The following is a 13,831-nucleotide window of genomic DNA, read 5'->3' as shown; positions in this document are numbered from 1 at the left end:
CAGTGAACAAATCTCCAATCTCCACCCTATTCCCTATTTAGTGCAGTACTTTAGATCTGGTCAGAAGTAGCCTAGTGCACTACGTAGGGAACAGGGTGTCATTTGGGCCATAGTCAGTAACTCCCCTGGGTATGAATTGTCTCTCTATCTTATCTGTCTTCTATATGATGTTCTCCTCTCCTCCTCTCTTCTCTCCTCTATTCACTCTATTCTATCATCCACACCACATGCCAGCTTCAACACAATCCATTTACAAGTTAAAGACACACCTTGGAATAAATAGCAAAGGAAAACTACTACTAGATGGATTTTTTTATTTCCCATCACCATGAATCATATTTAATAACTGAACAGTAGCAGACCTAACTTCATCTGTTCCTGACTCTGGGTAGTGGATTAAAAAGACTATCAATCTCCAATGATATTAAAGTACAATTCTGAACATTACTGATATACTGAGTGACAAGTCAAGATAGCTGATGTTTTTATTGTTTGGTTAATAGCACCACCTGCTGGACAGGTTTAATGTTGCTTGACTGAGCAGTATGGGAGAATAAAATATATCAAATTTAGGGTTGGTTTCCCGGACATCTCCATTAAACATGCTTTTTAGTGTAGGACTAGGCTTCATCTGTGTCCGGGAAACCGGCCCATATAGTTCAATTAGCAAGTAAGTAACACTACCTGTTCCATGATACTGAGGAAAATGACATTGAGACAGAGAACCAATTGAGAAAACATTTCAATGGTTCTGAATGACAACCAACATACATTAACAGCAAACATCATGATTAATGTAAATGTAGCCAATTAAAACATTGCATTTGATAAAAAATACGTTATTACGTTTTAATTACACTCTGAAGATTAAATCAGTCAGACAAAAATAATTGTACAGAAAAACAGAGTATTATATCTGGGGACCATCACCACCAGCATGACTAGTATCTATGTGGACCCTACTACAGTTTAACCAGCTCAGCAGTACCATTATAGAGCCAAAACCCAGGATAGAGGGGCTGAGTGAATGTGGTCTGGACTCTGTGGAGGAGGGTCATTGTGTCAGAGACACTGTAGAAGGACAGAGTACCTGCCTTGTGATCCAGGTACACTCCTACTCTGGAGGACTGAGGGCCTGATACTTCAGTCATAACATTATTGTGTATGAACCAACAACCACCAATAGAGCTATCACTATAACACGCTAAACTCCAGGACTTGTCATTCTCTCCAAATCCATCATCTGTCTCTGTTCTGCTGATGTCTTTATATGAGACTGCAGTATCAACACGCCCCCCACTCCACTCCACCTCCCAGTAACAGCGTCCAGACAGACCCTCTCTACACAGAACCTGACAGTTGTTTGTGAATCTGTCTGGATGATCAGGATATGGTTGGACTTGGTCTGTATCGGTCACCTTTCTGTTCCCTTTAGACAGAGAGAGGTGTGTGTCTGCTGTGTTTGGGTCCAGTGTGAGCTGACAGGAATATGGGAGAAGAGCAGAGCAGAGACCAATGAGGGGAGTTAGAACAATACGTTAAGTCAGATACTGTATCTACCCTGTCTTTGATTAGAGCACAGCAGAGATCAAATCAGAGAAATATGAGGAGTCAGATAGATACCCAGTCTTTGATTAGATCTACTATTGCTATATATTTCTAGAGGGATTGTTAGGAGTGTCAGTAAAAAGAGACTGTTAGTTACTTCAGAATAAAGAGACTCACATTGTAAGAACTGTTCTCTGGTCTTGGGCTCTGGAGGCAGTACAACATCCACTATATTCACTACAGACACACAAACACATTCACAGAGAGAGGGAATGTTATCATCATACCATATTCCACATGTATATGAATAGTAGGGAACTTTCAATGGTCTAAAGTTGATGTTCTTATTATTTTCAACACACCTGTAGTGGAGATCTTGGTCCATTCTCCTTTAAGGACATCTTCTAGTTTCTCTCTCAGTTCAGACACAGTCTTACTCACATCTCCAAAGTACTGAAGAGGACGGACAACGATGCTGGGTAAGTCTGAAGATACACTGGTACTGGAGAGAGACTGATAACTCTGGGGGGAGAGAGAGAGAGAGAGAGAGAGAGAGAGCAGAACCAAATGATTGAGAGTTTTAATTTCATATCACATGTATCAAGGCAGTTGAGTTACCAGGAGGAAATGGATGTGATCCTCTGTGTGTGAGAGCTGCTCCAGCTCAGTGCTTCTCTTCCTCAGCTCAGCTATCTCCTGCTCCAGTTGCTCCAGGAGTCCTTCAGCTTGACTCACTTGAGCCTTCTCTTGGGTTCTGATCAGCTCCTTCACCTCAGAGCGCCTTCTCTCAATGGAGCGGATCAGCTCAGTAAAGATCTTATCACTGTCCTCCACTGCTGCTTGTGCAGAGCGCTGTTAAGAGAGAGAGAGAGAGAGAGACTGACTTGTCTTACTTTAATGAGCCATCCTCATTACACTAACACCCCCCCTCCTAAAAACACATTGCGTGCCACCACAACCTCCACACAATCACATTATCCAGTACCCAACACCACAGTACAATACACCATCCAGCACCACATTCCAAACGTCCATCCAACCCCTCCTCTCCAACCGTACAGACAGCCCCCCTGAGCCCCCATACCTCCTGAAACATCTCCACACTGTTGATCATTTTGTACAACTCAAACTCAACCCTAAGGCGTCAACAGTAATGGCATTACCCTGGCAACACAGAAAAAATATGATGAACAGTCTGTCATTGCAGAAAACGGACACCCCTCCCCAACTCCCAGGTCAACCCGAGCCAACCAGCTATTGGTGTCCAGGGCTCCATGTAATACCCTCCACTGGAGGACCCCTGACCTTTCCAGCACTGGGAGCTTATAGAGCACCCTCCACCTATACCCTGCCATGCTCTCAGCCCCCACAACCCCCTGCCACTGATGCCCCTTCACTCCCGCTAAGCTTCTGATGTGTCTAACCTTGACACTGAGGGAGTCAGAACGCTGCCACCCTGACCATAAAATGTTTACTAATTTGCACTGCAGGTCCACAAGCAGACCACCGGGGGCGTTGAGAATGGCCAATTTAAGCCATAGAGACGATGCCAGCAAGTTGTTGATGATCAGCACCGTCCCTCTGTATGCCACTTGGGAGATGAGCCACCTCCACTTCGTCAGCCTCGACACCACCGCTTGTGACACTCCTTCCCAGTTCTTCCTATCCCAACCCTCCGAGCCCAGATACACCCCAAGCATCTTTAGCCACTCACAGCCCCACTGCAACCCCCCTGGAAGCTGCGGAGGTGCCCTGTCCCTCCATGCCCCACATAACAGAGCCTCACTCTTGCCCCAGTTTACCTAAGCAGAAGACGCCCCCTCGTACACCCTCAAACTATTCTCCAGGGCCTGTAGGTTCTGCTCATCCCTAACCAACACAGACGTCATCAGCGTATGCTGACACTGCTATGCCTGTCCCCAACCCTATGCCTGGCTCCCACACTCCCTGTAGCCTCCTGCGTAGCAGGCCCAGAAAGGGCTCAATAACAAGAGTGTATAGCTGCCCTGACAGAGGGCATCCCTGGTGAATGCCCCTCCCTACCCAGACTGGCCTACTGAGCCCTCCCCCCACCTTGACCATACAGAAGCCCCAGCATACAACATTTGAACACAGGCCACATAATTCTCCCCATAACCAAAACAACACATTAAACAGACATTCATGGTCCACCCTATCAAAGGCTTTCTCCTGATTATGAACAGATTGTCTGTGATTGAGCGTCCTGGTACACAGTACGTTTGGTCCTTTTGTACAATAGAGTCCAGGTGGGACTTGAGTCTGTTAGCGAGGACCTTGGTAAATACCTTATAGTCCAAACAGAGCAATGCAACAGGCCTCCAGTTCTTTAAGTCGCTCAAATCTACTTGTTTGGGTTGGAGACTAAAAGCTATCCGTCTACAGCTTAGCGACAGCTCCCCCACCCCGACGCACTCACGCAACACACATTTACATTTTACATTTACGTCATTTAGCAGACGCTCTTATCCAGAGCGACTTACAAATAGGTGCATTCACCTTATAGCCAGTGGGATAACCACTTTACAATGTTTTTTTTTTTTTTTTTTTTGGGGGGGGGGGGGTAGAAGGATTACTTTATCCTATCCCAGGTATTCCTTAAAGAGGTGGGGTTTCAAATGTCTCCGGAAGGTGGTGGGTGACTCCGCTGTCCTGGCGTCGTGAGGTAGCTTGTTCCACCATTGGGGTGCCAGAGCAGCGAACAGTTTTGACTGGGCTGAGCGGGAACTATGCTTCCGCAGAGGTAGGGGAGCCAGCAGGCCAGAGGTGGATGAACGCAGTGCCCTCGTTTGGGTGTAGGGACTGATCAGAGCCTGAAGGTACGGAGGTGCCGTTCCCCTCACAGCTCCGTAGGCAAGCACCATGGTCTTGTAGCAGATGCGAGCTTCAACTGGAAGCCAGTGGAGTGTGCGGAGGAGCGGGGTGACGTGAGAGAACTTGCTGCGGCATTCTGGATGAGATGTAGGGGTTTAATGGCACAGGCAGGGAACCCAGCCAACAGCGAGTTGCAGTAATCCAGATGGGAGATGACAAGTGCCTGGATTAGGACCTGTGCCGCTTCCTGTGTAAGGCAGGGTCGTACACACAAAACAAGTCCTGTCCAATAATTCCCCAGAATTGTTTAGAAAAATCCACGTCTGAGAGACAGCAGCTGAGAGTTTGTGAAAGGCCAGGGAAATGTCCATTTGATTACTCTGTGACAGAGAGAGTTTGGAAAGGTCTGTGAGCAGAACCTGAGAACACCCAGGATCACAGAGTTCTGCCCTCTATAAATCAGAGTACAACTCCACAGCCACAGCCTCATCTCCCCACAACAGAAGTTACCCACCCATCAGGCTCCCTCATCTCCCCACAACAGAAGTTACCCACCCATCAGGCTCCCTCATCTCCCCCACAACAGAAGTTACCCACCCATCAGGCTCCCTCATCTCCCCACAACAGAAGTTACCCACCCATCAGGCTCCCTCATCTCCCCACAACAGAAGATACACGCCCATCAGACCAACGTAAACAATGGATTTTCTTGGTTTCCCCACTCTGTTTCTCCAACCCAAAAGAGCTGGGAGCATCCATCTCCCTCAACATGGAAAAACTAGCTCTTACAAGTGATCCTTTTGCTTTCTCTTAAATAAATGCCACTAGGTCCCTGCGTAGTTCAGATAGATTATCTTGTAGCCCCACCCTACCTTGCCCCACCAGCTCAGCCTCCACCTCACTTATGAACCGCTCAAGCTCCCCCAGTACTCTCCTGGCCTCTGAAGAGGAAAAATATGTATACTGCTGACTGAAAACCTGAATATGTGCTTTCCCTACGTCCCACCACTGACTGAGAAACTCAAACTCCCCCTTCTGCTGTCCCCACCTCTCCCAAAAGCCTTGGAAGTTTGAGCAAAAAGTGACATCTTGTAAGAGCTTTACATTGAATTTCCAATAGGACACCTGCCTGGGCCCTGGTGAAACAGAGAACTGAGCCCTGTAGTAGGTGCAGCCACATTTTGGAAAGCAAAGACAAGGTCATTGATTTTGGCTCTAACCACTAACAACCTACCCTTACACACCTCTTTTGCTACCCCTGCACTAAGATTTGTGCCATGGCTCAGCACCTGCGGCCCTTTCCACCAGACCCCCAAAACACTTCATTAATCACATCACTGTGTGTCTCTTGCAAAAAAATCACGTTTAAATTTTTTTGTTTGACTTATTCCCCCAGTCTCTGCCGCCGTTCATGTTAAGGAAGTCTAACCGTGAAATCTCCATAAGAGGTGGGAGGGGAATCACCACAATCAGAAACCAGTAGAGAAGCCCATAAAGCAGCCATGCCAGAAAAAAACATCCATTTAAGCAGATTCTGAAGACATGCCCTTAAGAACCCATGACCCATTTTCTCAGCCTATACCACTTCCTGGGTGAGAGGACACTAAACCCCTCATTCTTCATCACGTGTTGTACTGACCTTACAAACCTTCCAGGATCAATCAAATAAGACTCCAGCAGAACCTTATTTTTCCCCTTTAGTCTCCATCAGGAACCTAGAAAGTTCTCTCACCGTATATACTGGGCCCTCAGCCTGACAGCTCTGGATCCAATGAGCCGTCTGAAAACGAGACCGCCTTGTCCTCCGCTCCCGCAGACTCACCTCCCCCCTCTTCCTCCTCCTCCATTGGCAAGGTACTGTCCTCCTCCTCCCCAGTCTCTGCCCCCCTGCACTTTCCCCTGATCAGTGCCTCTTCCCCAATGACAGGCAATATTTTCTGGGATGAGCCCACCAAGCCTTCGCCCACCAGAGTCTCTGTTACTACAGAAACCTGCCTCAGCTCATGTAGCCCAGCTGCAACCTCCCCACCACCGCTTTCTCCACGGCCTGCGCACCACCACTTGACCCTGCTCTACTCTCCTCCTTCCTGGTACCACCACCACTTGACCCTGCTCTACTCTCCTCCTTCCTGGTACCACCACCACTTGACCCTGCTCTACTCTCCTCCCTCCTGGTACCACCACCACTTGACCCTGCTCTACTCTCCTCCTTCCTGGTACCACCACCACTTGACCCTGCTCTACTCTCCTCCCTCCTGGTACCACCACCACTTGACCCTGCTCTACTCTCCTCCTTCCTGGTACCACCACCACTTGACCCTGCTCTACTCTCCTCCCTCCTGGTACCACCACCACTTGACCCTGCTCTACTCTCCTCCTTCCTGGTACCACCACCACTTGACCCTGCTCTACTCTCCTCCCTCCTGGTACCACCACCACTTGACCCTGCTCTACTCTCCTCCCAGCCTCTGCCCCCTGAGTCATAGTTGGCTGGACAATAGAACAAGTCAAAATTCACTGAAGGCTTTAAAACGGCCAAAGAACATTGGCTGAGCTGGAACACTGGCCTGAGGCCAAAGCAAATGAATTGAAGCGAACCATCACTGAGCCTCTTCTGACTGGAATGATCCTTAGAATTCAATTTTCCCTAAATGGCACCAAAAAATGTCTACCTTTTTATTTCACCACTACAATCTGTTTTTAGGACGAAACAGAAAAAAATAAGTAATAAATAACAACTGGTGTAGAAAGTAAACATCCACACCTCGATGGTGCCAAGTGTGCTTATGTCTGTATTACCAGGAAGTAGGATTTTTTTTAATCTTCTGACTATTTCTGGTCTAGCGATCGATGACAGCAGAGTACACTGCCCAACCCGATGTCATTAGAAAGAGGAGATTATCCTGATTAAAATGGAGTCAGACTTGAAATATATCATTGTGAGATATTTTGTGAAATAAAGAGACATACCTATATTTCCCCTAAAGGAAACAATGGGACGACCTCAGAGTTCCAGGAGTACATGTTGTTTTTTTGACGTTTTAACTACCAGCAATACGCTGCCCAAACTTACATCATTATAAATAATAGGTTATCTTGATTAAAATGATGTAGAACTTTAAACCATTAAAATAAATACATATATTTGACATAATTGGTGAAATAGACAGACATGTCCCTATTTCCCCAAAACAATGGCAGTCTGAAAGTTCTAAGAGCAGTCTTTTATTTAACCAGTTTACCATTTATCTACGACCATTTGCCTTTTTGTGGATTGTTTACATTTGGTTTACATTTACATGTGAGTCATTTAGCAGACGCTCTTAATCTAGCGGTTAAGAGCGTTGGGCAGTAATCGAAAGGTGGCTGGTTCGAAATCCCAGAGCCGACTAGGTGAGAAATCTGTACCCTTGTACATCGACAGATTTAGGCACTTAACCCTAGTCGTTCTGAATAAGAGCGTCTGCTAAATGACTCACATGTAAATGTAAACTAGGCCTCTGTGAAAGCGTGGCAATAACTTATTAACTTTACATTATTCCCAGACAGACTCCTCTGAAGGCAGGCAGGTAGCACACTCCTGAAAACTAACTGCTCAGCAAAGCAAAGGCTCTTTTGAGAGCTACCAGATTTATATAAAAAAAAGCTCATTTTCAGTGTGTGTCCAGTGTCTGTTTATATGTTAAGGGGGTGTTACTTTGGCAGATAATGTCACCCATCTAAATATATATATTATTTTTTATATAATTAACTAAATGTATGGTGTTTTTGGTTTATGCCAGTTTCATTGTTTGTTATGCTATGAATTGTTATTTTATGGTTGTAAGTGATCAAATGAACTAGAACATTTTATATTTAGCAATTTTGAGTAATTACTACTTTAGTAAGGATACACTTAGTAAGGATATACACTTTATTCAGTACTACTGCAGTTGCTAAATAATTCCAATAGATGGCAGCATAAGACCATGAATGACAGCATAAGAACCTCACAGGAAAACTCCTGCCTGAGCTTTTTACTGTCCCTTTCCACACTGCTAAGGCAAGAGGAAGGACTGAAAACACATTACTGTGAAGTAATATAATGATGATTCATGTTTATTATTACCTGTTTTTATGCTCATGTTTTAAAATTATACCTCATTACTATAACGATTATCAAAAAGCGTGAACATTAATTCAGTCACCTCTGGTCGACAAAAATGTATTTTTCTAGTACATTCATTGTCAAATTCATCAACCAGCACAGAGACACTCTGCCTTCTCGAACAAGTAGCCAACTCAACAAGCCCCGCAAAAAGCTTGTGCCGTCAGCGGCAGCGAGCACTCTGCCTTCTAGCACAAGCGAGGGGCATGTTGAGGTAAATTTTCTAACCGCGATGGTTGCATGATTTATTGGTGGGCTGGAATATATGAGATATTAAGATGATGTCATAATGCATGTTTACTAGGGTTGAGGTTAGCACATCTGACTAGTGATTATTTGGCCGGTGTTCAATACCTGCTAGAGTTAATATTTTGTTGCTCTCCCAAAAGCAACACAGGCTTAATACGAGATATATAGCTAACTGTAAAGTAATGAGTGACCTTTTTAGAAAATCATAGCACATAGTCTTTGGTTGCATGCTATTTTATGCTTGTAGCCTATAACTGATGCTTTGTGGTCTTATGCAGCCATCTATTGGAAATATTTAGCAATTAAAAGTTATTAATTCACGTAAAGACATTGGTGAGGCAGCTGAGAAATAAAGTGTATTTTTCTTATTAATTCTGGAGATCAGTCTCAAACCTGCCCCACCTATGACATGCCAATTGCTGGACTTTCACATAGAGGTTACTAGGTCACACCCAGTTCAAACCACATAAAAAAAATTAAACTAATGTGTTGTTTATCAAGTGTTCTGCCTTGCAATAATACATATAATAAAATGACTAATAAAGATTACATAGGTTTTATTTAAAAAATAACAATAAATGCTATTTAGTACTATAATGGTATTTACTAACGTAAAATTATTACTAAAATAGTTTCTAAACGTGTTCTAGGCTACCCTACCCTAGAATTAGGGTTAGGGGTTAGAGTTAAGGCTAAAATAGGTTATAAGTAGGGTTAGAGTTTCTGTATAGCACTTTGTGACATCTGCTGATGTAAAAAGGACTTTATAAACACATTTCATTGATTGATTGTTAGGTTTAGGGTATTTAAAGCAAAAAAAATGAATAGGTTTATAGCTCTCTTGCTCCTCCCTGTGGCCTTCTGTGGGTACTACATACCTCATTCACGACACTTGCTAGGCTCATTATCTGAGGTAGCAACTGTGTCAGATCTATAAAGAACAGTAGTTTATAGAACAGTAGCAGTGGGATGCTCAACCTCACAGCCTCTCAACCTAACCCAATAAGATGATGACCATTTTTTACGCTGTATATCCAAAGGCATCTCACCTGCCTCCACCAGTAAGGCACATACAGATGTTGATATAAATGCACCAATACATATCCTTAAAGATATATACTGGATTATGTCTTTGCCGCTGTTCAATAAAATATACACTCATAATCAATTGCCGTCCTGATCAGAGCTCTATAAATATCCATCAACGATTGTCTGTCAGCACCCCATTCATAACCAGAGACCCACACAACCAACTACTGCAAAAGTGATGGAATGAGAGAGACAGAGTCATCGTTACAACACTGTACATAGCGTAATATAATATTTCTTCTTCTTTGGAGTTTCAACGGCGGTTGGTATCCAATATGTTGCATTACTGCCCCTACTGGACTATAATATAAATCCATTTTACTTGGTGATACAACATGGGAAAAGGGGAAACTATAATAATTTTAAAAAACACCCTTCCAACTAACCCTACACATTAAATACCCAGTACCCCATTCCACTAATTTGACCCTATCTGATCCTGCACCATGCCAACGGCCTGGGAGGACGGGACACCACCACTCAACACACCCTGTAACTCTTCTGAAGTCTAATCTTGTATGCCCAAATACTTCTCTGCAGCTGCCACCACAACATCCATTTTCTGTGATTTACGTTCCATGTGTGAGGTACAGTTGATAACCATTGCTATGAACGCTAAGAAGCTAACTTTACTAAAGCATATATCACTCGTTGGCCTATCCCTCTGTGCTGGCACAGATCTACTACTCACAGGGATCCTCTCAGGATCTCTCACCCTTGACCCATCCTCCTCTACTTTCTTCACTGTCTCAGCATATGACACCTTCTGTACTACTCTGACTCTAGCCACCTCAACCTGCCTCTCTCGCACCGGACACTTTTGATCCCCAGCAACATGGGCATCCCATCAGTTGACACACAACTTTATCCACCGAAACTACACAATCCTCTATCCCATGCCCTCCTGCACACTTCCCACATCTTAGAATCTCCCTCCTACAAACTGCTGCAACATGATCATAAACGTTGCACCTGAATCAGTGCAGTGGATTCGGCACAAAAGATCTAACAGGATAACTGATATCCTACCATGACTTTATCGGGTAAAGACTCAAAACTCAAAAGGGCTGACAGTGACTCCTCTGTTTCACCACGCTCACCACCGTGTCTGCGTTGCACCAAACGGCGGGAATCACAAACACCAGCAGTCTTCAACCTTAATTACTCCACCCCCACACTTAACGCTACCCCAGAAATCACTCCTTTCAATGGTGCCCTGTTCCTAGGAGCAAAGCAAGAAACAGATCTTGACCCAAGTTGTGTGACACGGAGCGCTCACTCCCTCTGGTCAGAAGAAACACAAACAAATATCACAAGTCCACTACAGGTTATCTTCCCTGATTCAACTGCACCCAACTCTTTTCCCACCCAACATGAAACCACAAATGGATCTGCCAATAGGTATGGATCCACTTTCTCCTACAATGTAACTCCTACTGCACCAGATTCTTCTTTATCATGTCCATTAATGCCAGGCACTGGTTCTGAGCTCATCACCACACCTTCTACCTCACTTAACTCTCCCTCATTCATTTCCATTTCACCTCCAGAACTCAGTCTGGCGAATGGCTCACTCTCTTTTTTCACTTGAATTATAACATTTGAAATGTCTCTATTATTTCGAAACGTTTGTGAGTGTAACGTTTACTGTTAATTTCTGATCATCGATTTCACTTTCGTTTATTATTTATTTAACCTGCTTTGGTAATGTAACATGTTTCCCATGTCAATAAAGCCCATTTAATTGAATTGAGAGTGAGTGAGAGAGAGAGAGCTCTGTTAATGTATAGCGGACATGAGTCACTCATGGTTACTCATGGTTATGTGATGAGGTAGCCCCACTTGTGACTTTAAAATCAGTGTCGGCCCAGTAGGGAATCTCCTCTTGGTGTAACATAATAATATATAACATGCCATTTAGCAGACGCTTTTATCCAAAGCGATTTACAGTCATGTGTGAACACATTTTTACGTATGGGTGGTCCTGGGGATTGAACCCCCAAGATGTTGGTTTCTCCCACAGTAGACCCGGGTTCATATCCCGTCAGTTACATTAAGCCGTGTGTTCTCTGAAAGGAATCCTGTTTCCAACAGTGGGGTCAGTGGGATTAGATAGAGGCCTGTCTCTCTCCCTCTCTCTGACTGGAGGAGAGAAGTGAAATGGTGTGTCTCCTCTGGTCAACAATACTCACCTTGAGAGACTCCACAGCCTGTTGGAGCTCCTTCAGCTCCTTCTCTCTCTCCTGGAATCTCTGCTGGACCTTCTGCTGACTCATCCCCAGCTGCCTCTGTGGAGAATCACTCTTCAAGGAGCTACCAAGCTTTATTTGTCCAGTAGATCAATAGTATAGTAATGTGACATAGGGCCCATAGAAGTTAGGGATTAAAATGTTGAGGAAGAGTCTGTGTGAAATTATTTAATTATGTTGCTATGTGAATGATTATAGTTTTTATGGTAGGTGTACATGTATCAAGGGGTTGAGGCTGAACTTTGGAATCATAAAAGGGCATTCAGAATGATAATAGTGTTTGACTTTAGAAAATGGTGAAACATTTGGAACAAACTCAATATACTCAAGGTTTGTGTTCATATTTGTTCTGCTGAGGATCGATTTCATTTGAATGATCTAATATTCAAACAGCCTTTGTTCCTACTGTATGTTTAATTCTTTGTTTATCAGACATTCACCAACAAGTTGTTCTGGTCTTACCAGTTTCTCAGTCCTCTCTGCTGCAGCTGACACTGTATCATGGCCTTTATGTTCATCCACTGTACACAGATAACAGATACACTGTTGATCGGTACGACAGTAAACCTCCAGCAGTTTGTCATGATGAGAGCAGATCTTCTCCTGTAGTTGTGCGGTGGCTTTGACCAGCTTGTGCTTTTTGAAAGCAGGAGATTCATAGTGAGATTGGAGGTGTGTCTCACAGTAAGAGGCCAGACAAGCCAGACAGGACATGAGGGCTTTCAATTTTCTGGTCCCAGTGCAGAAATCACACGCCACATCTCCAGGTCCAGCATAGCACAGAGCAGGAGGGGGAGCAGCCTGGAGTCCTGTCTTCTTCAGTTTCTCCACCACTTCAGCCAACACAGTGCTTCTGTTCAGAACAGGCCTTGGGGTAAAGGTCTGTCTGCACTGGGGACAGCTGTACACACCTTTCAGATCATCCTGATCCCAGCTTTCTTTAATACAGCCCATACAGTAGCTGTGTCCACAGACAGTAGTCACCGGATCCTTCAGTAGATCCAGACAGATGGAGCAACAGAACAGTTCCTGATTCTCTGCCATTTTGGTGCTCTCTCCCGTAGGTTAAGCAATGGCAGTGTCAAAGATAACTTTCTGTTCAGTGTCAAAGATGACTTCGTGTTTCGTGGAACTCTACACCAGAGGACAGGGAGGGGCTTCCTACTTGACTGTGTACTCTGTATGTAGAGGGTGTGTGTTTTCTTTGATAAGGAAGTGTGACAGAGTGTTGGGTAGTAGCCAGAGATGTTCAGTATTTCTCTTACATCTATTTGAAATACGTATTTTAATTACTTCTGAGTATTTTGTCATTTGAATCACACTGGGCTGAACTAAACATTTCAAAATACTAAATACTTTTTTATACCATTTTTTTTTTTTGTGATTCACATTTTGCAATAATTGAAAGTCGCTCTGGATAAGAGTGTCTGCTAAATGATTACAATGTAAATGTAAATGCAAAAATTTATAATTGCTCAATTTAAAGGGATTCTTCGGGATTTAGGCAGTGAAGCCCTTTATCTACTTCCCCAGAGTCAGATGAGCTCATGGACACCATTTTAATGTCTCTGCATCCTGTATGAAGGAAGTTTGTAGTAGTTTTGGGAGCCAATGCCAACTAGCGTTAGCGCAATGACTGGAAGTCTATGGCATGCTAGCAGTTACTATAGACTTCATAGCGCTAATGCTAGTTAGAAACTTCCTTCAAACTGTAGAG

General features: G+C 44.1%; 1 protein-coding gene across 1 annotated transcript; it reads right to left on the bottom strand.

Moving 5' to 3' along the window:
• Window positions 1–460: 460 nt before the first annotated feature.
• LOC311149204 (tripartite motif-containing protein 16-like) lies at window positions 461–13,195 on the bottom strand. The gene is made up of 6 exons (XM_084186289.1): window positions 12,577–13,195; window positions 12,058–12,153; window positions 2,167–2,400; window positions 1,911–2,070; window positions 1,726–1,785; window positions 461–1,489 (listed from the first exon to the last, which is right to left on the bottom strand). The coding sequence occupies exons 1-6, from the start codon at window positions 13,156–13,158 to the stop codon at window positions 963–965; spliced, it is 1,659 nt and encodes a 552-aa protein (XP_084042415.1). The 5' UTR covers window positions 13,159–13,195; the 3' UTR covers window positions 461–962.
• Window positions 13,196–13,831: the final 636 nt, after the last annotated feature.

The sequence above is a fragment of the Coregonus lavaretus genome (assembly GCF_964263955.1).
Source record: "Coregonus lavaretus genome assembly, chromosome: 21".
Lineage (NCBI taxonomy): Eukaryota > Metazoa > Chordata > Actinopteri > Salmoniformes > Salmonidae > Coregonus > Coregonus lavaretus.
This window is presented reverse-complemented; position numbering and strand designations above follow the sequence as displayed.

Excerpts from the sequence above, each read along its gene's own strand:
- LOC311149204 (XM_084186289.1), bottom strand. The coding sequence starts at position 13,158 with ATGGCAGAGAATCAGGAACTGTTCTGTTGCTCCATCTGTCTGGATCTA. Across the intron at positions 2,401-12,057 it reads AGGCTGTGGAGTCTCTCAAG|CGCTCTGCACAAGCAGCAGT; the intron begins GTGAGTATTGTT and ends CTCTCTTAACAG. Across the intron at positions 1,786-1,910 it reads GACCAAGATCTCCACTACAG|TGAATATAGTGGATGTTGTA; the intron begins GTGTGTTGAAAA and ends GTGTGTCTGTAG.